General features: G+C 39.9%; 1 protein-coding gene across 4 annotated transcripts; it reads left to right on the top strand.

Annotated features, from left to right (window-relative positions):
• Positions 1-409: 409 nt before the first annotated feature.
• On the top strand, positions 410-24,933 carry LOC119413976 (ceramide transfer protein). Of its 4 annotated transcripts, none has more exons than XM_037681066.1 (18): positions 410-987; positions 1,125-1,259; positions 3,254-3,370; positions 14,758-14,865; positions 15,961-16,099; positions 16,528-16,608; positions 16,796-16,953; positions 19,192-19,284; positions 19,434-19,520; positions 19,639-19,731; positions 20,058-20,135; positions 20,749-20,844; positions 21,576-21,708; positions 21,806-21,876; positions 21,972-22,100; positions 24,018-24,147; positions 24,629-24,766; positions 24,856-24,933. In XM_037681066.1, the coding sequence occupies exons 1-17, from the start codon at positions 898-900 to the stop codon at positions 24,754-24,756; spliced, it is 1,866 nt and encodes a 621-aa protein (XP_037536994.1). In that variant the 5' UTR covers positions 410-897; the 3' UTR covers positions 24,757-24,766; positions 24,856-24,933. The 4 variants fall into 4 exon arrangements, with proteins under 4 accessions (XP_037536994.1, XP_037536993.1, XP_037536996.1 ...); XM_037681065.1 differs by having other exon boundaries at positions 16,525-16,608; XM_037681068.1 differs by lacking the exon at positions 20,058-20,135.
• Positions 24,934-25,609: the final 676 nt, after the last annotated feature.

Below are 25,609 nucleotides of genomic sequence, written 5' to 3'. Positions count from 1 at the left end.
CAAGTGACACATTTACTATTATTTTGAAAACATGTTTTATTAAATAATTTCTTTATTTTTTTTAATTAATTGCATATAAATGATCTTTTATGGCGTGTGTGCTGGTATGCGACGTCTGTTTTTCTTTTACATTTCATATTTTTGTTGGATATAACTGGGACCCTGTGTACACAATTTCGTTCCACCTCATGTACCGCATGTGATGCGAATGACAACAGAGAACCTTGAATCCTTGAATTTTAATTGAATCTTTGAATAATTATTTAAAACGCAAACGCTTTTATTGTTTATGAACATTCTATAGTTTCCGGTTTAACTGTACAACTTGACGTATTTTTACGCAGCAGGTACACAGTAAAGCGTGGCTGCGGCTCCTCCCCCTACAAGCTTTTCTGCTCACTTCGCCACAGCTAACTCAGCAACCGAACCCAGCAGAGGCTATGTCCGTGGCTCTTTACTAGTAGGTTTAGTTGAACAGTTTTGAGATTTGACGCGAACGTTTTATTTTTAAGGACTTATTAACTGCATTTTAGGTTGCTAAGGCAAATGGAACCAACTCGCTAGGCGAAGTTACTGTTAGCTAGTTGCGTCGTTTGCCAGCTAACTAAGTTAGCTAGGCTTATTGGTATTCGACGTTTCAAAACAAAGCCCGCTGTCACCGCCAAAGTAACTTGTTACAAGATAAGCGTGCTTTTTCTGACTACCGAGGGTACACAGCGCAATTTCCAGCTTCTGCTTGGCTCCTCAATTAAATTAACGTAACGTCGCCCACAGATTAGATTGATTTGGAGAAGTCTGTCAGCAGGTTCTGGGCTGTGTGACGTTATATTGATTGAACGAATCGAGCTTCTAACCTTGAGGTGCGTGATTTTAGGCTTTCCTGAAACCTGAAATTCAATGTCCGAAAAGAGCTCGTCGTCCGGTTCGGATGAGGATGTGGACCCTGAGTCCGGACAGCCCGTGGAGCTCGGAGGCGTCTTAAGCAAAGTAAGTTTTGGTGCTGAGTTATGCGTCTGAGGGACACCACCAGGGTGTGGAAATTACCATCCAGCTGCATCTGTTGGATTCATTTTATCATGGTCTGTTGATTGACTTTATTGTGTACTCGTATTGTGTGTTTTCAGTGGACGAACTACATACACGGGTGGCAGGACCGGTGGGTTGTGTTGAAAAACAACACGCTGAGTTACTACAAGTCTCAGGATGAACGGGAATATGGCTGCAGGGGTTCTCTGTGTCTCAGCAAGGCGGTCATCACAGTAAGTACTGACTCTTCCATGAGGAAGACAACTTTACCCTTCCACGCAGTAGAATGATGCTCGACACCTCTGCAACGTGTCATTTCTCTCATTACTGCTCAAAGTTTGAATCCTGTTGTAACACTTTGTTCTTTTTTGTCCAATCCACTCCCCTTGAAGCAAAAAATAATTAAGCTAATATTATGATCACAAATACGCTGGGAGTTATATTACTCCTTGGAATTAGTAACTAATTTCTACCTGTAATTTAACAATTGAATATTATTTTTTTGTGTGTGTGTATTTGTTTGAACAGGCCTTTTCCCATGACACTTAAATTGAAGTGGGTGTTTTCTCTCGTCATGTAAACTTTGAATGCATGCTGTAGCAACTGAATTAATTCTGTGCATGTGTGATGTGCTGAAATTTCTCATTCTTGTTGAACACTGATTGAATCCTCTTTAAGCGACGGAGAACGTGGACCAAACAAAGGGTTCGACTGAGATTTGTGCATGATTCTGCCACAGTTTTACTTAAAATAGCTAAATTGAAGCATACAGTCAGCCTATTTCAGTGAGTGTTTGCTCATGTGAATAAATTGTCAAATACTGTGCATGTGCTGAGCACAGTAAAGCTCCTTGAAACATCAGTTTTCTAATTGCATTTTAGTAGCCTAAGTAGGCATGCCCATTTTTATTACAGGCTGTTTGTAGTAATCAGTAGTATGAACTATACAGCCGTTTCTTACTGTCATGGCATATCTTAATTTTAAATACACTTCAGTTTCAAGAGATGTGGGATTGTAGGAGGGGGAAAAAAGCTAAGATTTTTCTGACACTAGTTTAAAACCCTCTTCTGTGCTTGCACTGAAGATTTCAGTCTCGTACATGAAATGATTGCAGCAGTGGGAAGAAAAATGTTCCAGTCTGCACTATCGAGCCATAAACTTGATTGCAAAGCAGAGGTTTATGATCTGTGTCTGACACAGTACAGTAAGATAGATAATACTGTTCTCTAACCAGTAACTGTATTGCTGGGTGCACTTGGTCTTACTATTGCTTTTGTTAAAGGTTTGTTCTGTTTGTTTTTTGTTTTTTTATCAGAATGCATTATTGTCACACCAGCCTCTGTAATAAAAGCTTTTAGAATTAGGGAAACTATTCACCCAGCTTGCATTTACCAAATTCAACTTGTGACATGTACTATCAGTGTGCAATTGGAACAACATGTTGCACATAGTTACGCAGACTGAGAACTGCAGGCCACAATTTAATTTCTCTGTTGTCAGTGGCTGCAAATAAGGCAGCACATGAGCGTAATTCAGCAAATCAAATTAAACTTGGACAATGTAAGGTTTGGTCAGCTGACGGAGCAGAGGTACGCTTAATGATCCTGAAGAGAAACTCTGACTGAAAACCTGGGCAACTCAAGATATCCATGTTGTTTTGTTTTGTGAACTTTTGCAGAGCAGCTCAACTGTCAGCTGAGTGCGGTGAGCAAATTCCAATCGGAGAGGAAACGAGTGAATTCTTTATTGCACGTGTTCAAATGCCTGAGGCGGTCAACGAGTGGAGCTGGGTGGGGTGCGTTGTAGAGTGGGGGAGTTTAGTAGTTGAAGGATTCCTCCCTGGAGTGGAAGGAAAGGTCATGAAAATCCTGCAAAAGGTTCCATGTTCTATTTTGTTTTCTCACTACTCTACCCCAGTCATTTAGGGGTGGGACAGCAGACACAAGACATGAATTTTCATTTAAGTTTTCTGTTTATTGTGGGACATGTGGTTTTCTGTGACTGATTGAGTCCATGTGCTTCTAGAATGTGTCATTGCTATTCAGTGTTGAAGACAAAGACCTCTTGAAACAGTGTTTTGCTCGTGCTTTTCAGTAATTTCACAAAGGTGGTGGAAGTTTTTAAGTTTCTGTATTTTGACGTTCTGATATATGTAGTTTTTTTGGTTGTTTAGTTTTCCTGACACTGCTTGATATCTATTCATTAGCCATCTCCTCTCTCTCTGCAGCCTCACGAGTTTGATGAGTGTCGTTTTGACATCAGCATGAACGACAGTGTTTGGTACCTCAGAGCAGAAGATCCTGAGCACAGACTTCAATGGATCGAGTCAATAGAACTACATAAAGTGAGTTGTTATTTTGTTGTTGTTGTTGCATAAATATATGCTTTTTAGTTTGTTTAATTTTCATTGAGTTTTTGTCATGTTGAACTTCTACAGTAAGTTCAAGATTACAGACTACAAGGCCACTCATTTCCTGAATCCAGTTCATTCCTTTGTGTGATGTTTAACTGTCTTGACTTAGTTTATCATTTAAGTTAATGTTAGCTCACTCCTCATTGTTTTCATAAAACTGTTCAGCCATCACACATTTTTCTCACCCTTACAATCAATCTTGTACTTAAAAAAAAAAAAAAAAAAAAAGTATTAAAAACTGTTCATAAATATTGTTTGAATATTAACATTTAAAACAGCTGAATAATGTTAAATGTTGTAATTTCTGGATGCCTGCATCAAACTTTTTTTTGCCTCAGCTTTGCTACTTGTTGCCCTGTTCCCCATCACATTTGGCTACAGACCAGAAGCTATGGGATCTTGTAGCAGCTAAAAATGGCTTAATTTATTGCAACTGTCAAAAAGCACAGTTTAGGAAAGAGCCACATATTAACAAAATCATGTTGCGTTTTACAGTAAATTACATTTTTGGTGTCCAATTCCATTTTCTACATGGGGGAAATCATCATCATCTAACCATCACTTCCATCCGTTTGGATACATTATTCTAATACTTCTGGTGTTAAAGTTGAATTGGTGGTCAGTTTTCACCCTCACATCTGATATGGAGTTTTGTACTTCTTGTTCTGCGAACAGGGTGTGACGGTTCAATCATTCCAGCACACATACAGAGTTTGGTACTCTGGGAATGAGAAGAATCTGAGTGAGATGTTTAGTCTCACTCAGATGAGACTCTACTAAGTGGGATACTCCCACCTAGTGAGTGGGGGTATCCCCAATCACTAAATAAAGCTGCTCTGTGAAATGACCTCTAATGATATATGGATTCCAAGATGAGTAGGTAAAGAAGATTGAATATGTTTCATATAGCAGGGTTTTTAGTTGTATTATTTTCTGAGGTGTTTTCACGAGTCTAGCTTTGATGAGCTTTTGTGTCAAGGGTCTGTTCAGCTACAGTTACTTGCATCATCTTTGCTTCTTACAATATTCTACATGAAGATCATATTACATAAATTTGTTGCCATTATGTATTGTTTACCACATGTGGCTGAGGTGATTTGTAACAATTATGTAGAGTTTTTATTCTAGTGTTTCACCTACAGTTGTCTATCTGAATCCCCTTTTATGTGAAAATTAACAAATTTAAAAGTAAAAAATAATGTCAAATAAGACACGGGGAAGTGGAGCGCTGTGTTTGTATTGCGTGTGGTTTGGAGTCTGAGCTGAGCTGCTACAATCTCCGCTCTCCATCCAGAAGTGGAGGAGCTTCATGAAGGGGTAGGGAATTTGGTAGGCGGGGTGCTCGGTTCTGTTGACAGGACACCCACCGTGAATAATGGTAGGGGCAACACTGATCGTGTGTGTCATGATGCAAGCTCAATAATCCAGATAGATAAATCTAACAAGGTTAAGCCGGATTCTTTGTTTTTCAACAAATAATCCGTCCAGAGGACCTGACTTAATCTCGTTAAAGTGATCGTGCAACATTAAGTCAAATGTTTAAAGTTACGTTTTGTAGTGGCTATGGTAGTCTGTCAACGGGGGGTTAGCAGTGCGTTGCGATACTATGCTAGGTATGGGTTGGGGGGAGGTTGTAGGCAGGATTCTGTCGGGTTCTTGGTTCTGTTGACAGGACAGGCCACCCTCCTTGGATAATGATAAGGAAACAATGGGATTAATATAAAGTAAAAATAAAATAAACTGGGATCCATGCAACACACACTCACACACACATTCGCTCTGGTTCATTAACAACAGTGTGACATTTTTCAGGGTTATGCCTGAATCATGACCTGCAGTAACCTCAGACAAGTTACTGCAGCGTTCCTGTAGGTAGAGCGTCTACGCTGCGCCCAAACGGACAGAAGCATTTGCATCGGGCAAGTTCACAAATTGCACGTTTTAGATTTAAGCTGCAGGACCAAAGTTGAGTTGTCTAACTTGTCTTCTTCTACTTTGTTGAAACATATTCTTTGCTTCTTCCATTAATGTGACCATTTATTTGTTTTGACTGTCCAAGTCATAATCTTAAAATATCCTGTCATAAAAATGTATATGTAAAGCACCCTTTAAAAATGCAATTGTAAGATTTAATGATAGTTGTAATCATTATTGGTCACTTTATTGCCTTGCATTTTTAGTATTATCTTACATTGCTAGGTTCAGGTAGATTATTGTCAGTAGCAGCTGCACATGGGCCTTAGTACGGGTTGAACATGTCATTAGTGCCGCTTTTAAAAACCCATTAGTTGCAGCTTTGCAAATGCAGACAATTTCTGTATGTATTACAACATGAAGTTGCTTTGGGAAAAACGTTTTTTGTGCAAGTTCATTTGTGCTTTTATATGTGGGCGTGTTTGTGTTGGTGGTGAGTAAAGTGGTGCTAAATGTGTTTTATGTTAAGAACTGCTCTTGATCAGGATTGCATGACTTTTTTTTTTTTCTTTTCAAAACAAAGGTTAAAAACTCTTCTTCATACCGATGAAACACTTGCTTAGGAAAATTATAGGGATGGTACTTGTGAAGATGGGGGGAAATTACTTGAACAGTTCTTGGGTTTTTCCTCTCTTTCTATTTAGTTTAATTGTGTCAAGAGTGAACAGTGTTGACCCAGATCAAGGAGATAACGGCAAATAAAGTTAGAAGGGCAAACCAAGAGTCATTCAGAAAAGATGATAATGTATAGAATCCAGACAAATGTTGCTCCTTGCCTCCCACTCGTACACGCCGTCTCTCTCTTTTGCTGTGTCATAATACACAGTAGGCTGCTTCACTCGCCCACCTTTTCAGTACTTCATTAGTTTATTACACAAACGGCTCCAGACAGCGCTCGTCTTTTCTCTAGCGCATCCATCCATGCATGCACACACTGTTTTTACTCCGCTTTCACTCTTCTCAATGCAAGTGCACACTGTCGTGGATGCTTGCTCAGTGATGGATGATGGACAGAAACACAGGCGTGATGAAATGGTTTCACATATCCGGGTATGTGGTCTTTTGTTTTATGGGTGTAGAAAGGGTGGAGTGCATACATGAGTGGCTGTATTTTAGCATTTGTGTGAAAGCAGACAGCTTGATTATTAGCAGACGCTGCATCGCTCAGTCGAAGAATTACAGGACTCCTTTTCTGTTTCTTCCGCTTTTAAAGAACATCTAGTTTCTGTTCCTCATCTAATTGCTTTGAAGCAAACTATTACTTTTTCTTTGTCGGTCTGCTTCCCGTATACGTTTTCATTCACTTGAAAAAGGTTGTCATGTTCCTGTTCTTCACCTCCTCTTCCTTCTTGTTCTTTAGTGAGGTGTGCCCAGGGAAACGTGGAAACTGGATTAAAGCTACTGCATTTTCAGATCAGAGTGGTGGGGGAGAGTCTGGCCATGTTGGGGCCAGCAAACCGTCAGGACTGCAGCAGTGTCCTGCTCTGCTTTGGCTGTGGGATTGGCAGAATGGTGGGCTTATAGTGTGTTGGCATGCTGCCTGTTCACTGTCATTCAACTCTTTACATAATATGCTAGTTTTAAAATTAACGCATTGTGTAATTATTTTGTTTTGCACATAAATTGTTTTATTTGCATGCAGTTTTTGACATGAATGGCACTAATGAAACTGAATCACTATCAAATTCCTGCATGTGCTTAGAGTTGCTATTAATCAGTTTATTCTGCATGTTTGTATGCTAAGAGGTTGTTTCACAAGCAGCAGTTGGTATAGATGAGTTCTCAGAGGTTGTTGTGGACACTGCACGTCAGTCATTGAAATTATAACTCCACAAGATATCTTTTTTTGTGTGTGTGTATGAGTGGGTGTTCAGTTTGCAGAAATTTCACGTGGATGAGCAGGTGCACAAAGAAGGCGTTGTTTGCCACCGGCTCTCATTGGTCCTCTTTGCTTCAAAGCAGCATCATTTTATAAAAGTAAACAGAATTTTGGGCTCAAAAGCAATAACTCATAATAGATCACTTTTAAAATTGACAATATTTGCACAATAAAGACATGATGAAGAAAATAAATGTTAGAGCTGGACAATATTGACCAGAAATAATATATCAACATTTTTAGCTGAAAGGCAATATATGATATATCCTGATGTTTTTTTTCTTCCCAAAAAGTAATAAAATTAAAAAAAATAAAATAAAACGCGTCTCAAATGTCATTCAGTCAAAGCTAAAAAATGAACTTTTGACGTATATATTCTAAAAGAGTTCCTCAAATTGAATAAAATAATGTTCTTCTTATCCTGCATAACAAAAGACTTGCAACTGTGCAATTGAAATGTAAATTGCAACAATACCGAACAAACATAACAAAAGGCTAATTTATTCTTAAAAAAAAAAATCAAATGAACTGATTTTTATTGTGCTCGCCAATGCACCATATTAGCCATGTTGTTGCTGTTGTTATTATTATTATTATTGTTGTTGTTGTTGTTGTTGTTGTTGTTGTTGTTGTTGTTGTTGTTATCATCATTATTATTATCGTTATTATTATTAACCTTTTATTTAACCAGGCAAATCCCATTGAGATCACAGATCTCTTTTGCAAGGGAGGCCTGGGCTTGAAGGCAGCCTAACATGCATGTTTTTGATCTGTGGGAGGAAACCGGAGTCCCCGGAGAAAAAAACACGCAAGCACGAGAAGAACACGCAAACTCCACACAAAGACCCCAGGTCCAACCGGGGATTGAACCCAAGACCTTCTTGCTGTGAGGCAACAGTGCTAACCGCTGAGCTGTCGTGCTGCTGTTGTCAGTAGTTATAGCAGCAAGTTCTGTAGGGTTGATATGATGGACCGCTGCTTCAGTAATGTCATGAACCATCTCACATTTATCTCATAAAGCACAGCGCAGTGTAAGTTTATACCGTGGTTTGTTTCGGGGTAGAGGGCTGGGAAGGCTTTATTGTCTGAGCTGCAGCACACAGTTTCTTAACTCCTTTTTTTGGCACTTTTGTTAAAAAAAAAAAAAAAAAGAAGAAGAAAAAACTATTTTTTCATCTTTTGGTTGTTTCTGTCTTTGGGAGTCACCACAGCGAGTTAACTTGCATTAAGATTTGGCTATTGTTTTATTGCCGGATGCCCTTCCTAATACAACCACAGACCACCGAGCTACCGCAGCACCATGTATGGAGCAGAGGGCTGCCATCTAGGGTGCCCAGGGGAGCAGATGGTGGAAGTTGAGGACCTTGCTCAGTGGTTCAGAGTGGTGCAAATTAGAGTTGCGTTCAGGCCCAAAAAATATGATCCGACCTGGCCCCAGCCCACCCGACCCGATGAATTAACAGTAATTACAGGTCTGAACCCGGGAAAAAAACCCAGACATTTTTAATTAGTTATTAATGGTCAGGGACGCGCAGCTGAATAAAAGCGGCATAAGAGTCGGAGCTGAAAGGTGTTTGTACATTCATGGCCATAAAAATGCATTTAAACCCCGTTTCTGCCTGCATGCTTCTGAATTACTGACACACACGTCTGCTTTGGGATCTCACCTGTTTGGGAGCTGCTCTGTTAGTGTTGTTGGCCGCGCGTGTACGCTGAGTGCAGCGGCAGAATGAACGTCCATTTGGGCGATGGATCGCTGCCTGGCAGTACAGTCCCATCTGAAGCTTAACTGAACTTTTGACCTTTTTTCAAGTCAGGACAGCTCATGGTGAAATGGCCGCATGCGGCTGGTGGCTGTATGGCAGGCCATGTTATCATATACTTGGATCATGGCTGATCCTGACCTAATTAAAAGCCCGAGACTGGCCCGGTCTGCCCATTATTTACATTATAACGGCCCGGCCCTAATCTGGGTCGGGCTGGGTTTCGGGTTCGGGTTAGAAATGACAGCTCTAGGACAAATGAGGGTGGAGGCAGGCATGGGTTGGTTCTTCATCTTTCACCTTTAGACCGCAGAGTCCTGGCCTGGTGTTGGTGCTCTTCTTTGCTGGGCCATCCTTTGGGCCAGTGGCTGTTTTGTTTCCCCGATGTAAGACTGATCACAGCCCTCCTGACACTGAACAGCATACACAATATTACTCTGTTTGTGCCGGGGTACTGGATCTTTGGGATGAACTAGTCTTTGCCGTAATGTATTTTGGGGTTTAAACGCCACTGGGAAACGTCTCAGTTTCTCTGAAACTCCAGCAACATACAGAATGACCACTGGTCTAGGTCTGGGTTCCTCCTTATCACCTGATTGCTGGCTGGAGTCCTCTTTGGGCTTCTTCTCTGCTTTCAGGAAGGCCCATTTAGGATATCCACATTGCTCCAGTCCAGGGCTTACCTTGTGTGGGATTTCTCCTTCTGCCTGGCTCCTGAGTTACTGTCTGCTCTGTGGTACAGAGTCCTGATGACTCCTAACTTGTGCTCCAGCAGGTGATGGGAGTGAAACTGCAAATACTGGTCTATGTGGGTGTGTTTCAGGTACACGTCAATGTGCATGTGAACAACTAGTTTTGGCTGTCACCAGCAAACTGATAAGAAGTTTCTGCTTATAAAACTGAGTTTGTTTGCAGCTCCTCAGTCTGAAGAAGTCTTTTGGATAAAAGCCTAAACTTTTCAACAAAGAAGAATCTGTCCAGAGGACCTGACTCAACCTGGTTTAATTTATCTACCAGGATTATCAGGACAATCGTAATTTATCTTAAAATATTTGATTTTGCTAAAGTATTAGTCTTTATAGAGAAAGTTGACTTACTGGTGATGAACAAAGGGAGCAGTTGCAGATTGGTTTGGTTTTGAACATTAGTAACCTAAATGTATAAAATTAGGTGAAATATAACAATGCCAACTATTAGATGTTCATGTTAAACCTTGCTCTGTAATCTTAATTTATTTTACTGTCATTTCACTTTGTTTGAATAACACTGTCAAAGTGCTATGGTATTGCTGCTAACAGACAATTTAAAAGAAACGTCCATTTCATCGTGTTATTAGCTAAATGTTCGGAAATATGAGCAAGTACAGAACAGTTTTGTGTATTTGTGCACTTATTATACGACTTGCTATGTTGATGTAGCCAACATATTGTAGATTAGGAAAATGTTTAATCCAAGAAAGCTGTAAATACATGATAAAAGCGGTCAAAATAGAGACATGGTCAAATAAATGCTTTGCAAAGCTGCCACGTCTTGTTGCCTTTACAACATAAAGGATTTTATTTTACTATTTATTTGTGGAGACATCTGGTAATATTACTGCAGCTTAAGTTCCTTGAAGACCTCATACTTTGGTTATTTTAGATGTTTCTGAAGCAGGAGATAAAGGGGAAAAAATAAAAACTATAAAGTGAGCTGTTCGATGCGTGAATGACTACAGTTTATAAAAATCATAATTAAAAGGAATATGAACTATATTAAATTGTTATATAAGACTGTTAAATGGTTTCTTTGATCTGAAACTAGCTAATCACTGATCCATGTTTGAAACAAGAGTTGGTGTTTCTGTCTTTCAGTTCTTGCTTCTTTTAACGATTTGTGTCTAAAAAAATGTGATTTTTCTAGTTATCTTCAACAAAATTAATGGTTTTTGGCAAGTTACTTGAACATTAGACTTTCTGGGCATGTCGGCTGCAAATATTTATGCAAAATTAGTCTTTACCATTACTTAGGGCTGGACAATAATTCGATATCGATATATATCACGATATAATTTTATTCAATCACGGTGATATGAGTTTTAAGCATATTTTCGATATTTCGATAGGATTACAGCGTTTCACTGACACAGTTCTTATTCTGTTTGGGTTGAAGCGGCTGCTTCGGTTTCAACCCAGACAGAAAAAGGTGCGACACACTACGCAAGTTCGTGGTGATGAAGATGTTACGCAGAGCTCGAGTCCAGAAGGAGTCAGCAGTAGAAGGCTAGGCTAATCTCAACGCACGTTGAGTTTTTGCTTCAAAATGAGTTCCCATGACATCAGAATGTGAATGAATAAGCTTTCACAAGTGAAGAGAAAGCAGATGACATAACTGATAAGATAGGAAAGATTAATTTGACAGTGTGGAAGTGGTTCAGCTATCCAAGATCTGATAAAGTGCAGGTTTCAGTGTGGTGCACAATGTGACGGAGAGTCGTTCCAACTAACGGCAGGAACACAATGAACTTGTTTCATCCAAAGAGTTTCCACTTGATAGAATATGATGAGTCAGAAGATGAAGCACAATAAAGTTTGAGCCAACGTGTCCCTGACACCCCCCCCCCCCCCCCAGCTGCATCAAAAGAGAAACACATGCAGGGGTTAGGTTATGTTGTTGTTTAAAGTTAAAACTATTAATATTGACAAAGTTGAGAGTTTTGTTTATTTTATAGATTTCAAATTTCTTTGAAGGCTAAGTACAAATAAAAGGTGAACATTAATTTATTTGTACAGCTTTTCTGAGGCTTTTATATTGTTTATATCGATATCGGAATTATATCGTTATCGACTGAAATTAATAAATATATCGTGACAAAAGTTTTGTCCGTATCGTCCAGCCCTACCATTACTCTTGTTTTGTAAATGTTTTTATTTCAGGTTTAGAGTTGATTTATTAGGAGCTGCAATTGTATTTCTGTGACTGTTGCAATTTTCTTTCATGTTTTTGGTTAATTTAGCTTCCATTTCTTGGTGCAACTCTTGAGAAACAAATTTTGTAATTACTGAGTCGCACTGAAATTTAAAAGTATCAGATAGAAATAATATATATTTTAATATCTATAGATTGCTGTGAAAGTTTTGTTTTTCATTCTTGTAAGAAGATCTCAACAAAATCCATCCATCTTCCGCTTGGTCCGCAGTCGGGTCTCGGGGGCAGCAGCTTGAGCAGGGAGGTCCAGACATCTCTTTCCACAGCTCTTCTGGGAGGACTCCAAGGTGTTCCCAGGCCAACCGAGAGACAATCTCTTGCATGTCCTGGGTCTTCAGACATGCCTGAAGCACCTCCCTAGTGAGTCGCCCAGGGGGACATCCTTACCAGATGCCTGAACCACCTCAACTGGCCCCTCTCGATGCGAAGGAGCAGTGGTTCTACTCTGAGTCTCTCCCGGATAACTGAACTTCTCACCCCATCTCTAAGGGAGAGTCCAGCTACCCTGCAGATGAAAGTCATTTCAACCGCCTACATCTGTGATCTCATTCTTTCAGTCACTACCCAGAGCTTGTGACCATAGGTGAGGGTAGGAACGTAGACCGACTGATAAACTGAGAGCTTTGCCTTACAGCTCAGCTCCTTCTTCACCACAACAGACCGGCGCAGAGTCCGCAATACTCCAGATGCTGCACTAATCCATCTGTCAGTCTCGCGCTCCATTCTTCCCTCACTCGTGAACAAAACCCTGAGGTACTTGAACTCCTCCACTTGAGGCAGAACCTCACCTTCGACCTGAAGAGAGCAATCCACCCCCAGATTTGGAGGTGCTGATTCTCATCTCAGCCGTTTCACTGCTGTAAACCGCTCCAGTGAAAGATGAAGATCACGGCATGATGATGCCAGCAGGACCACATCATCTGCAAAGAGCAGAGATGGAATCCTGAATCCACCAAACCAGAATCTCTACCCCCCCCTCCCCCGGCTGCACCAAGAAATTCTGTCCATAAAAGTTATGAACAGAATCGGGAACAACAGGCAGCCCTGGTGGAGTCCAACTCCCACCCTTAAGGGGTCCAACTTACTACTGGCAATGCGAACCAAACTCTCGCACCACTTGTATAGGGACTGAACAATCGATCAACAAAATAATTACATGTTACAAAGGAAGTACAGAGTTGGAACTACCGGTACATCACGTTAAACTGAGTAAAAGCTTAAATTTTAACTCCTAATGTTGATGTGGTCTCAGTAAGACGGCATCCTGTTTGTCTGCTTTCCCTCCCACTCCCCTCCATTTATCTGTTTTTAATGTCAGGTCTCCCAGTTAGTCACTGCTGTGAAAGGAGGGCCTGTGGCAGAGGAATGTTTGTGATTTCTTTCAAGATTGTCACCTGACTCCCTCTGGTTTATTCACAGTTCCAACGAAATTCCTCTGCCTTATACTTTAACAGAAATAACTTAGCCTCTTGGATTTGTAATAAAAAATTGTATCAGAAAGCCTGATAAACCTTGCAATAGAAAACCTGTCACCAGGATGTTCATATTGCTGCTGCGTGAGTTGGAGTTTGGTATGCATTTTAAGAGCATGGTGTTGGGTCCTGATGGTTCTGTTTCTATTTACTCTTAACTAATTGTTAACAGCTGCATGTGGGATAACTGGGAATATTTTGCTTTGGTGTGTCTGACAGGGTGTGCATGCTCTTACACTGTGTAATAAAATTATGTCACTTTGCTGATCCTGCAGCCGTAGGCATCGCCCTGTCAGAAGCTGGCTGTTTAATGGAACAATTGACCCCACTGCCACTCCCAAATGCCAGATCACAGATCTGCTTTACAGCGTAATGCTTGACTTTACACCTCTGGGCTCCACAATCTAGACAAAATCTGCTGTTTTTAGTACTTTGTTTCATGAAAATGCTAATAAATGAATAAATAAATTGGCAGTGCCTGTTTAGGTAATTGTCATAGTAAAGAGTAGACAGGTAGAACATAGATTATGAAGCTCAGAATTAATATGTTATATTAAACGTCATTTAGTGAAATTGTGCTTTTGGAAAGCAAAAAAAAGACTGGTAAGTACTGTTTTATGTAGCTTATGTAAAATGAATAAGCATTGTGTTGCTTCACTGAAGTGCACATTAAAACACTGATTAATTCAGTGCATTTCAGAGAGATATGTAAAAAAAGGGTGATTTTAATTTAAGATTAAATGCATGATGTGTTAATATCATATGGTGGAAAAGATAGTATCTTTTTATCAATCATCTTTTACGGCTATAATTCTAGTGAACTGTCATCACATTGCTGTTGTTGACTTTAGTTTTTTCTTCAGTTTGTTCATTTGATGTCCAGTTGGAAAACTACCGTAGTAATTTTTCACAACGGTTTAGCCACTATGATAGCCTTTTGTTTCATGACGTTGAAAACAAAATTATGCACTGTATATGTGCAAGGTGCACTGTTTGTTCTAAAATATTTTTTTCATTAGGTTGCAGTAAAAATATGGCTTGAAGCTAAATTGATTTTTTTTTTTTTTCTGTGTAGGTGTACAGGTCCTGCTCTGTCCTAAGATAAACATTACTCAGTGATACAAGAACCTTTTTTTTTTCCCCAGACTTTCCATGCATTTTGCAGAGTTCATAAGGTTTTGTGCACAATTACTAATCTTTATTCTGTTCTCTGCTTCTCTCTGTGGCCTCTCGCTCTCCTCCCACCTCTTCGATGGATTCCAGGCTGAGTCTGGATATGGATCAGAAACAAGTTTGAGGCGTCATGGCTCCATGTTGTCTCTCACCTCAGCTGCTAGTGCCTTGTCTTCCACATCCACATCCTCCTTCAAGGTAAAGACGTAAATAAATCACCTGTGACTAAGTTGAAATATTTACTTAATAAAATGTGAAAATATGATGCCGTACTTTTAAACAAAATCTCAAGTGTTTTCAAGACTTTAGCATCTTTTTTGACTGTATGGTTGGAGCCTTACAGAGCAGGTATCAAGTACAGTGTATCTGCTGAGTACAGTAGTCCCTCACTTATCACAGGGGTTACGTTCCAGACGCCCCTGCGGTAAGTGAAAATCCACAAAGTAGGGATGTTGTATTTATTTTAGTAAATAAGTAAATTTAAACTACTAAATAAATTTAGAAGTACTGGTATATATTTTAAGGCTTTATAAACTCCTCCCACACTCTTGCAATGTTCTTAACAACGTTCTAAATTCTTGAACCTACATAATTTAAACAATATGTGTGTATGTACTGTACAGCACTGCTAAATTTTATATGGGTACTCACCATTGAAGATACTACTACAACTTGAAGGATGAGTTCAGCTTCAGGATTATTTGTGACTTTCCTGCCAGTTCTGTGATAGTTACTTCTGTCTTTGCATTGCAAAACAATTTTTACCACCGCGGTTTCTCCACTAGTGTTTGCTCCCTCCATTACTGTTCTTTGAATTTCAGCAGAAAGCAGCGGCTGGAAGCACTCTTGATTTCTGGGCTGTGTAGTTCTTTTGACTTGCGTTACAGTGTAGGCTTATTGAAAGAAAACTACAAAATGGCGGCACCTGTCCAAAGTTTTTTTGTTTGTTTTTGTTTTTTGTCCTATTGGTTGGTTCCCTCTCCTGTCCGCTCCTCTTGACGTTTTATCCTGTACTGTCCCAATCGTTGAGTAATATTAAAGACAGTCGTGTACAATCTTACATTGAAAACCCCACAAAAGAGTGAGTCCACGAAAGTCGAGCCGCAAAGTATCAAGGGACTACTGTGCTATGAATTGGTATTAAAAACTTATTTTGTGTAACAGGTCATTGATTTGAACTCGAACAACAAATATATTCCTCTGACATAATTTGCAATGTTTGAAAAACATTACAAATGATGTTACAAATGACTTTATTTGAATGCTTTTGATTGTGACTTTCACTCTGCTCAGAAGGGGCACAGGTTGCGTGAGAAGTTGGCAGAAATGGAAACCTTTCGCGACATACTGTGCCGACAAGTGGACATCCTTCAGAAGTATTTTGACTCCTGTGCTGATGGTGTTTCCAAAGATGAATTTCAGAGAGACAAGGGTAATATGTGGTTTCAGTACACTTTAACGCGACCATAACATAAGATACTTTTTTACACATCTACATTTTTTTTTTTATAAATTCTTCCTTTTTTATTTTTGCTCTAAGCATAGCTGTGTAAAGGGGTCAGGTTTTAGTTTTAGTAGCAAATGGAAGCATTGTTGGTGCTGAAGGAGTGGTTCTGATGAGGCTCACGGAGAAATGAAGCAAATCAATATCTGCTTACAGGACCTTTGTGGGTTGTTTAATCTCTGAAGCTAAATCATTTCACAAACCCCAAAACATCTTTCTTATTGATCTTGCATAGTATGATCTGAAATATACTGCCAAGAAAAAACAATCTCCTTCTAAACCAGCTGAGAACTAATTATAGATGTTTAAAGTAAAATACAAAATGTCTAAAACTACTTTTGTTCTCTCGTCAGTAGTAGAGGAGGATGAAGAGGAATTTCCTACAAGTACAAGATCAGATGAACATAATCAGAACAACAATGGCAGCAAAGAGAAATGTGAGTGTGCCTGCTTCTACTTTCTGTCCAGTTTTGGTTTCATTTAAGATCCTCTAAAGAATTTGCATATGCTGCGGTTGCTTGGTCTGATGAGAATGTTTTAATTTTTCAAAAGAAAATATTGTGTTTTTAAAACGAAGATGCATCTTTTAAACTTGGTTACGATTATCCTTCCCATCTGTCTCAGTGTTTTCTCCTGCCAGTCCCAAAGTTATTAACGGGATCGACTTTAAGGGTGAAGCCATCACCTTCAAGGCCACTACGGCAGGCATCCTCTCCACTTTGTCTCATTGCATTGAGCTGATGGTCAAACGAGAGGACAGCTGGCAGAAGAGACTGGACAAGGTATGAGATAAATGTTTGAGTATCAAAAATAGTGGGCCGTTTTCTAAGAGGGTGTGTTGAACACCACTGCTGCGTGGAAGCGTTACCGACTGCGGAGCTTGTAACTGTCTGAGTTACGGTAGGCGTGTTGTCAGACAACGAGATTAAGTTGGAAAAATCTGTGTTGGGGTTTTGATCTTTTGTTAAAGTGTTAAGATTTAATTGAATTGGCTCTGTAATAATTTTTGTCAAAAACACTAAATTAAAAAAAAAAACATTCAGATGAATAAAAAGATAAAGCACTGTTTATTTGAATGTAGTGCAGATGCACTTGCATTGTAGTTTAAGACTTGCACAGAACTTTGATCCGTTGTAGTTGTTTTGGTGCTTTATAAATAAATCTGGATTGGATTGAATATAAACATATTATGAATGTGTGCTTTTGTTGTACGGTGTTTTGCGCCTTGGGATGGCTGCATGTTGGAGTGGCTGTTACTTTCATTCTGAGTTATTGCTTTTAAAAACTTTGATTCCTCTTTTTCTGGACGTAAATCACTTTTCAGATGACTATTTACTCTGGTATCGGATGCTGTGCAGCTGGAAGTATTTTTACTGAAACTTTTTTTTAACTTTTGAGCATATGTTATGATGCGTAACCATGGTAACAAGGTGTTTTTTAACAACCAGGAGCTACTGATTAACATCTCAAAAGCTCAAATACCTCATCTACAGCCTCAAATCCCAAATGAGTTGAAAAGGAGGCACTGCGGACAAATTCCCGTCCACCTGGCGGCGATGTTTGAGTACCTGACCGCCAACATCCTGGAGCTGGTGGGGAAACTTTGCTCGTGATAATGGGAGGACTGGGATCATCCCCCGGCACCTTCAGCAGTCTGTCCTTGATGATGAGGAACTCTGCAGACTGCTGGCCATCGCTCAGGGAGGAATTCTGCCTGGCATTCGGGCTGTCCTGCTGCTCAGGAGGCCCAAGAGGTTTGCCGGATCTGACAGCAAGCTGGATCCGGGTGGACGGATCGGTATCTGTTGCCAGATTCTTTGGATTCGCTGCAAGAGATCCTTCCTGTCCACAGCCATCTGCATCTAACAACTCTTGAATGAAACTAGGATAATGAGCTATGGCAACACTTAATTTCCCTTTTGGGATTAATAAAGTATTATTGAATTGAATTGAATTGAATTGGTATCGCCCATCCATTAACAGATGACTTTGACAGGATAATCTGGCTATTTAAAATGAAGTCCTGCTGTAAATTTACATAATTAATTGTGAAAAGTGATTGTACTGAGAAAACAATGACCTGATATTCAGAAATCGTTACAAGTGATTGGATTTGTTGTTTACAAATTGTTTTGATCTTGAGCTTTGTTTCAACTTTGTGGAAATCTGATCTAATCAGTCTGATTCCTGCGTTGGTCTGTCTTTAAAGGTATGCTTTCCAGGGCGGTTCTTACCCTGCTGAAGTTGCCCGACCAGTTTTTTTTCTCCTTTTCAGCTGTGTGTGAAAAAGGCGTGTCACACAACTAAAACACACAAAAGCCGGGAAGTATTTTCAGTGGGACTGCAGTTCAGTGAAACTAGCTTGAGTTTACATTTGGTGATAACTGGGACATTTAGCTATCATTTTAGAGAAGAGGAAAAAGAAATAGGACAAAACACACATCTCCGGTTTGTACAGATAGGACTCTTTGGAAAATGTCTGCTAGGAAGTCGCAGTTTTCATGGTGGAAGCCTTCGATACAGCGGAGCACTGAGCTGCTCAAACTTCAGACGCAGAGATGGATACCTTTACAGACGCACTCTCCGGTCCACATTAAAGTAGGTTCTGTTAGTACACAGCTGAAACCAGGATCACCTGTTTGTTTTCGTTACGGGGGTAAATGTCTGCACCTTCTTTTGTCCTCTGCTGGTCTGGTTTTGTCTGGTTTCTTGTACTTAATTATTCTTTGAACTCCTATTTCTTTCTTTGCTTGACTCTTTTTATTGCAATGTGAAGGAACTGTTCAATATATTTGTATTCATTGTCTTTCAAAAGAAAAAAAGCTAACAATCTTAATTAGATGGGGTGCTATGTCTAAAGAAAATCTATTAATTTCTTCCTAATTCCATGGTAGTAATTTGTTGTGAATTGTGCTATAAAACTAAATTGTGCTGTTTAGTTGTGAACACGACTAAAACATGTTGGTTACCTGTGTTTGAGACATGCAGACCATGCCAAACCAATCTGTCTGTGTGTGCAGGAACTGGAGAAGAGGAGGAGGGTAGAAGATGCCTACAAGTCTGCAATGAATGAACTGAAGAAAAAGTCCCACTATGGAGGCCCAGATTACGAGGCATGATAAAATGATCGAATCAATGGTTTGGAAACCACTTGATGAATACAGAGAGATTTATTGGCCTTAAACCTCTTTGCACCCTTTTAGTCACACTGGACCTCCTTTAAGAAATGAACACTTCTAACCCCTCTTTTGACTTTTCACAGGAGGGACCGAACAGTCTAATTAATGAGGATGAATTTTTCGATGCGGTGGAAGCAGCACTGGACCGACAAGATAAGATAGAGGAACAGGTGGGATGAAGATATGAGAACCATTTTACAAAATTAATCCCCTCAGTCAGGATGGATAAAATGAGCACGTTCAGTCTCAGAGTCTTTATCTCCTGCTAAACTACTCTTCATCCCTCAGTGCCAGTCTGAGAAGGTCAGGACACATCACCTAGCTCAGGTTCCTTCTAGTGATGTCTTTTCCACCATCAGTATGCACCGATTTGCCACCAAGGTAAGCAGTTTTTTAATGATCTCTTTATGACCTTTACTTCCATCCTAAAATAATCCTCCAAGTCGCCTTGTTTGTTTGCATTATTGTCCTGTGTTTAGCCACCTGATGCACTAGTGTGATCTGTCTTTATCACCTTCATCTTCTTGACCAGCACAACCTCACTGTTTAATATTTTCACACATTAAATCAGTCTGTGATTTCTGCTGTTTTTGAAAGCTGTTGTTCCATCTGCACACGAGGTGCTGCCTTGCCAGGTTGTGATCCATGGGGGCTTTCTTCTGTTTTGTTCTTCATTCGATTCTTTCCATCATTTCTCTGTCATGCAGTCCTGTAGCCATTCTCCTTCCCTGTCCTCGGCTGAGCTATTCAGCGCTTCAGATGACGTTCACAGATTCAGCACTCAGGTAAACTGAGAGCACCTCTAGGGGGAGGCAAGCGCCCCCCCGTTCTTTACTGCAAATAGAGCAGAAAGCATGTTTACTAACCACTCGCATCAGGACTTGACAAACCCTTTGTGTGTTTTGAATAGTTTTATTATTTTACATTAATGCACAGGGATGTAAACATCTAAAGGATGAGTTTGCTAGAGAGAGAAAAGTTTTGCTTATGCTGCATGAGTAAAATCTCAGAACTTCTGATTATTCACCTTATTGTATTGACTGACATCTCTCCAAACTTATATTTTAAACCCTTTTTGGACATTAAATATTACCCTCAAGCATGATCAAACGGTTAATATTTGTTTGGTTACTGCTCAGTAGCTACTGTGCTGTGCTTGCACAATAAATGTCTAACATGCTGAGAAGAAAATGGCTTTACTGTTTGCTTTCAGAGGTTTTCAGACCTCTGCAATAAAGTGCAAACACAGATGCATGATACATGGATTTCTTAAGACTGTTCATCTAATCCATACAAAGTGGTTTTTTTTCCCACTGATCAGTCCCCTGGTGTCTCAAATAGGCAGATGAAGTAAAGGCTGTCTATCTGGAACTGAATCAGTATCTTTGTGTCTCTTAGGTGGAGGAGATGGTGCAGAATCATATGACTTATTCTCTTCAGGACATGGGTGGTGATGCCAACTGGCAGCTGGTAATAGAAGAAGGAGAGATGAAGGTGAGTCCACAGGCAATGCTATGAATCCTCTCCCTTGATTTCTAGCTGTGGTTTATATATGCAAATATCAGAAGGTACTTTGTTTGTAATGGAAACATCAGCATCCCACGAAGGAACGCGTATCGCTCTGCCTTTCACGACCATTTCAGTCTAAGAACCTGTTATGCGAGAGGACGGGGTTATAATGTTTTGGTCAAACCTTGTAAAGGTTAGGTGCAATCTCAATCAAGATCTTACAACATGTTAGTTTTTAAAGTATTATGTTGTGGATGATTCTCAGCTACTACCATGCCAACGTTGAGCTTTTTGTGCTGCCTTGTGTGGATTAGCTGTGGTGTTCATCTTAAATTCAGTTGACTAACAGTTGATGAACTGTAAGATGTACACCCGATCATTTCTTTGAAAGTTTCATGAAAATGTGTCCAGTGGTTTGAGATATTGTGCTAATGCTACAAACAAAGACATGCAGCACAGATGTGGGCAGAAATATTTCAGCTTCACCTTAAGCAACGATGATGATCACAAGTGGGAGAAATAAAAACACTTAATAGAGAAAATGAGTTAACAGTGTGAAGTTTTGTGGCACAAATGCATGTCTGTTTAAATAATACCGCCAATCAGCTCAGTTTTTCAGCTTAAGATGCTTTATTTATTTATTTTTTAAATTTAGTTGTTGTGGTGCGGTTGTGAGATTGTTTTACAGTTCATTCATTCTGCTCTTTGTGTAACAGGTTTACAGGAGAGAAGTGGAAGAGAACGGGATTGTTCTGGATCCTCTTAAGGCTACTCATGCTGTGAAAGGAGTTACAGGACATGAAGTCTGCCACTACTTCTGGGACACAGACTTTAGAATGGACTGGGAAAGTATGTTTACAACTTGAAGACGCCATTCTGCCAACAATGTTTGCTTTCTCTTGCTTCAATGTCATGACCTGACAGAACTCACCTCTTCCTCCCTCAGCCACCATTGAAAACTTCAACGTTGTGGAAAAGCTGTCTGAAAATGCCAGCATTGTTTACCAGACACACAAGGTAGGCTTAGGTCTTTTTCTGAGTTTATAGACACGTCACACATTTGATCGGTAAGATGGCACAGTCTTTTTGGTGACTACCTGTTTGTGTTTCAGAGAGTGTGGCCTGCCTCTCAGAGAGACGTTCTTTACCTGTCGGCCATCAGGAAGATTGTGGCAACAAATGAAAATGATCCCGACACGTGGCTGGTCTGCAACTTCTCTGTTGAACACGACAACGCTCCTGTAAGCATTCTGTAATCCAGAACTCACTCACATTCATCACTTCTTATTTTCATTTATTATTTTCAGAATAGCTCGAGTCTTAAAATGTTCTCACAGTGTAAAATTCAAGAAAAGAAAACAACTATTTTCATCTAACCATGTCGAGTCAGGTCCTCTGGATGGATTCTTCTTGTTGAAATGTTGCGTCTTTTATCCAGAAGACTTCTTCAGTCTGAGGAGCTGCAACAAACTTAACACCTTCTCACTGTGTAGAGTGTAGACTGCAGTTTACTCTGGTCTCCAGGCCAGCTGTCACTCTTTCAGGGATGAAGATGTGCACATCCTTGAAAGAGAGGATTGATGGTTTGAAAGGAATAACCATATTATAAGAGGGGGACGGTTGAACACAGAGGCCTGTGCCCCTGTTTGATGATAGACGAGTTCTCTTCACAAAGAAGCCATCTTTGTGACACAACTTCAAGTATCAGAACAACATGGGGGGCAATGGTGTAACCCAACGTTCTTCAGTTTCAGTACTTGTATTTGGATTGTGATTCATTTTGGTTAAAAAGGTTTTAAAAATCTGAAACAAATCACTTTTTTGAATTATTTTTATGGGGGGAGGGGGGTTATATTTTATACATTGTTCCAACTTTTGGGCTGAAATTCTTTAACAGCTATAGTAATTATATAATCTATAGTAATTATATAATCTATAGTAATTCAGGGTTTGTGTGTCTTAAATGCAGAATGTTGAAAAATGTACGGTAGATTCACAGTAAAGTACCATTTCACAGTCGTATCTGTTGAAACTCGTTGAATCCTGAAGTGTTTTTATATTTCCTGTGTTCCTTATGTTGCTGTCTAGAAGGTTTTTGAGCTGCAGCTTTTGTTTCGATCCAAACTAATGACAGCAGGTGTAGCAACGAGTTTTAATCCAGGCCTCCTCCCTTTTCTCTGTTGTCTGAGTCTTTGCTACAGATACTCAGGCTCCAGCAGCAGATTATGGTTGTGTGCTGGGTTATAGCGCAACTGTTTGACAGTCATAAAACATGAATGTTTTTCAAATTAATATATCTATTTGGCTTTTTGAAAAGTTACTAAGCAACACCGTGTTCATATTTCAGCATGTAGGGTCGGCAGAACAACGTTGAGACATTCAGCCACTTGTAACTTCCTCTGCAACTGATCACAACTCGTTGAAATGTAGCGGACTGAGTGCAATTATGGCGTAATGATGCGGTTGGTTTGTTAATTAACACATGCGGTAATTTTGTTTTTAATCTTTGTAAACTGAACTTTGAACACGTAAAGCGTGAATTTGAAAAACGGTGAGCTGTATTGAGTCATACGGCGGTGGTGCCATCCCTAAAGATATTTGGCGTGATGTAATTTATGCACGCATCAACACGGCTCCTACATGATTACAGAGGCCAGTTTTTATAATGTCACACATTCGTAATTAAAAAATATATTATTTGCTTGAAGTTTTGTAATAACAGTTTGTTTGTTTCTGCTGCACACAACCTTCAGGTGTGCAGTTTCCTGATGGACTTTTACACTTTGCTTTGTACTGGACTGCAAATCAGGCCCAAATATACGTTTAGTCTGTTTTAACAAAAGTGCTCGTTTAAAAAAATGATGCATTTAATGAGCTACTCTTCTACATAACGGGTGAAAAATGGTGCGAGTGAGTTAACAAGACGTTAGTCACTGTGTCTTCATGCATAATGTTTGTTTTCGTGATGCCTGAAGTGCCCGAGATGTAAAAGCACGTTTGTTTCAGGGAGGTTATGTTTTACTGTATATCTTGATATAAAAGGTACAAGTGATAGATTCAGGCCTGTTAGCCTCAAGTATTTTGTAAGTTCAGCTCCTGAGAGATTCCTTTGCAGCCCTGGGAATGTTTGCGTTTACATCGTTTTGTTTTCCTTTCAGCCCACAAACCGGTGTGTTCGTGCCAAAATCAATGTTGCCATGATCTGCCAAACACTGGTCAGCCCACCGGAGGGCAACAAGGAGATAAGCAGAGACAACATCCTGTGTAAGATCACGTATGTTGCCAACGGTAAGCCAGCGCCTCTCCCGTCTGTCTGGTTTGGTTCAGTTTCTGCCCCAGTCAGCATTTTGACTGCTATAAATAATTGTCACATTCAAATTTACTTAAACATCTTAATTTACCTAAAAGTATATTATTAATATCTCACCTAACGTAAAGGTTTGAGGTGCTGCCTGAGGTGGACGGTTGTTAAATCTATTCGGTAAAACTGTTTATTATTAAAGAAACGTATCATTTCACTAAGAAATGTGGTTTTGTTTGAAGTGTCAGTCCACACGTGTGCCCGTCCCTTTACTTCTTGTAGACGAGGAGGTTGTGACATAAAGCAAAACTGCTGAAGAGGCAGTTTATATCGTCAGAGGAAACTAGTTTTGATCATAGTTGAAGAAAGAAAATAAAGAGGGCAGTACACCATCCTCCCACTGGAGGGCTCCCTGCTCCGTCCTGTTATTGAGCAGTTTCTTAATGAGTTTTCTCTGCATGGTTGCAGTAAACCCTGGAGGTTGGGCTCCAGCGTCGGTCCTCAGAGCCGTGGCCAAGAGAGAATATCCCAAGTTCCTCAAACGCTTCACCTCCTACGTTCAGGAGAAAACAGTCGGGAAGCCCATCCTTTTCTGAGCGCTCGCAGGTAACCAAAGGACCGCTCTGCGGTCAACTTTTATATTTTAGTTTCTGACTGCGTTGTATAAATTTAACGTTTCGTCTTTTTCTTTTCAGGCTTTTCTGTTGGGACGATGTTATTCAGCATTAAAATGACTCTTGAAAACCTCATGATCCATTCACCTTTCATTTAGCGTTCTCTTTCAAACCTCTGCCTGCAGGACTTCACATGTTCAGGACCTGATGAGACTGTTTTTACAGCTTTATTGTTCCCACCTCATCACTTCCTGCCACGTTGGCCATAAAAAGCACCTCTTAAGTCAATTCAAGAGTTTTCCAACAAGTTTTTTGAAATGTTACCAATAATTTAGCTTGTTTTGTAAATTGTTTTGTATATTTCTTATGATTACATATTTCTGGACTTTTTGTTGTTGTTGTTTTGAGTGGTCTGGGTGGGTGGGTGCTTTAATCACTAGTATTACAGCTACTTGTTTTGCTGCTAAAGAAACGTATGAGAGAGGAAAGTAGATGCTTGCAGGCACCGTGTTGACGAGTTAACCGTCTCCCCTTTCCTGCCTTCGCCTGTCCCTCTTGTGAAAACTCTTTACATAAAGTTTGATGGGGGGAGGGATGTCTGCTTCTAACCCTTTGGTATCTGTATATTTCTAGTTTGGTATAAGTTTCAAAGAGCACCGTAGACACAAAGTATTGTACAGATTAAAAAACAACAGAAAAAGTTTTTAGTTTACGGGCGTAAGAAATGTGAATCGACTGTTAAATGCTTGAATACGATCACAGCACTGGGCTGAGGAAAGTGCAGATTAAGCTAATTTGCTGATTAGCTCCTTTTTTAAAGACGTTTGACACATTA

This window comes from Nematolebias whitei, chromosome 8, assembly GCF_014905685.2.
Source record: "Nematolebias whitei isolate Nwh7 chromosome 8, NemWhi1, whole genome shotgun sequence".
Classification (NCBI taxonomy): domain Eukaryota; kingdom Metazoa; phylum Chordata; class Actinopteri; order Cyprinodontiformes; family Rivulidae; genus Nematolebias; species Nematolebias whitei.
The sequence above is the reverse complement of the archived record's forward strand: the minus strand, read 5'-3'. Positions and strand labels throughout refer to the sequence as shown.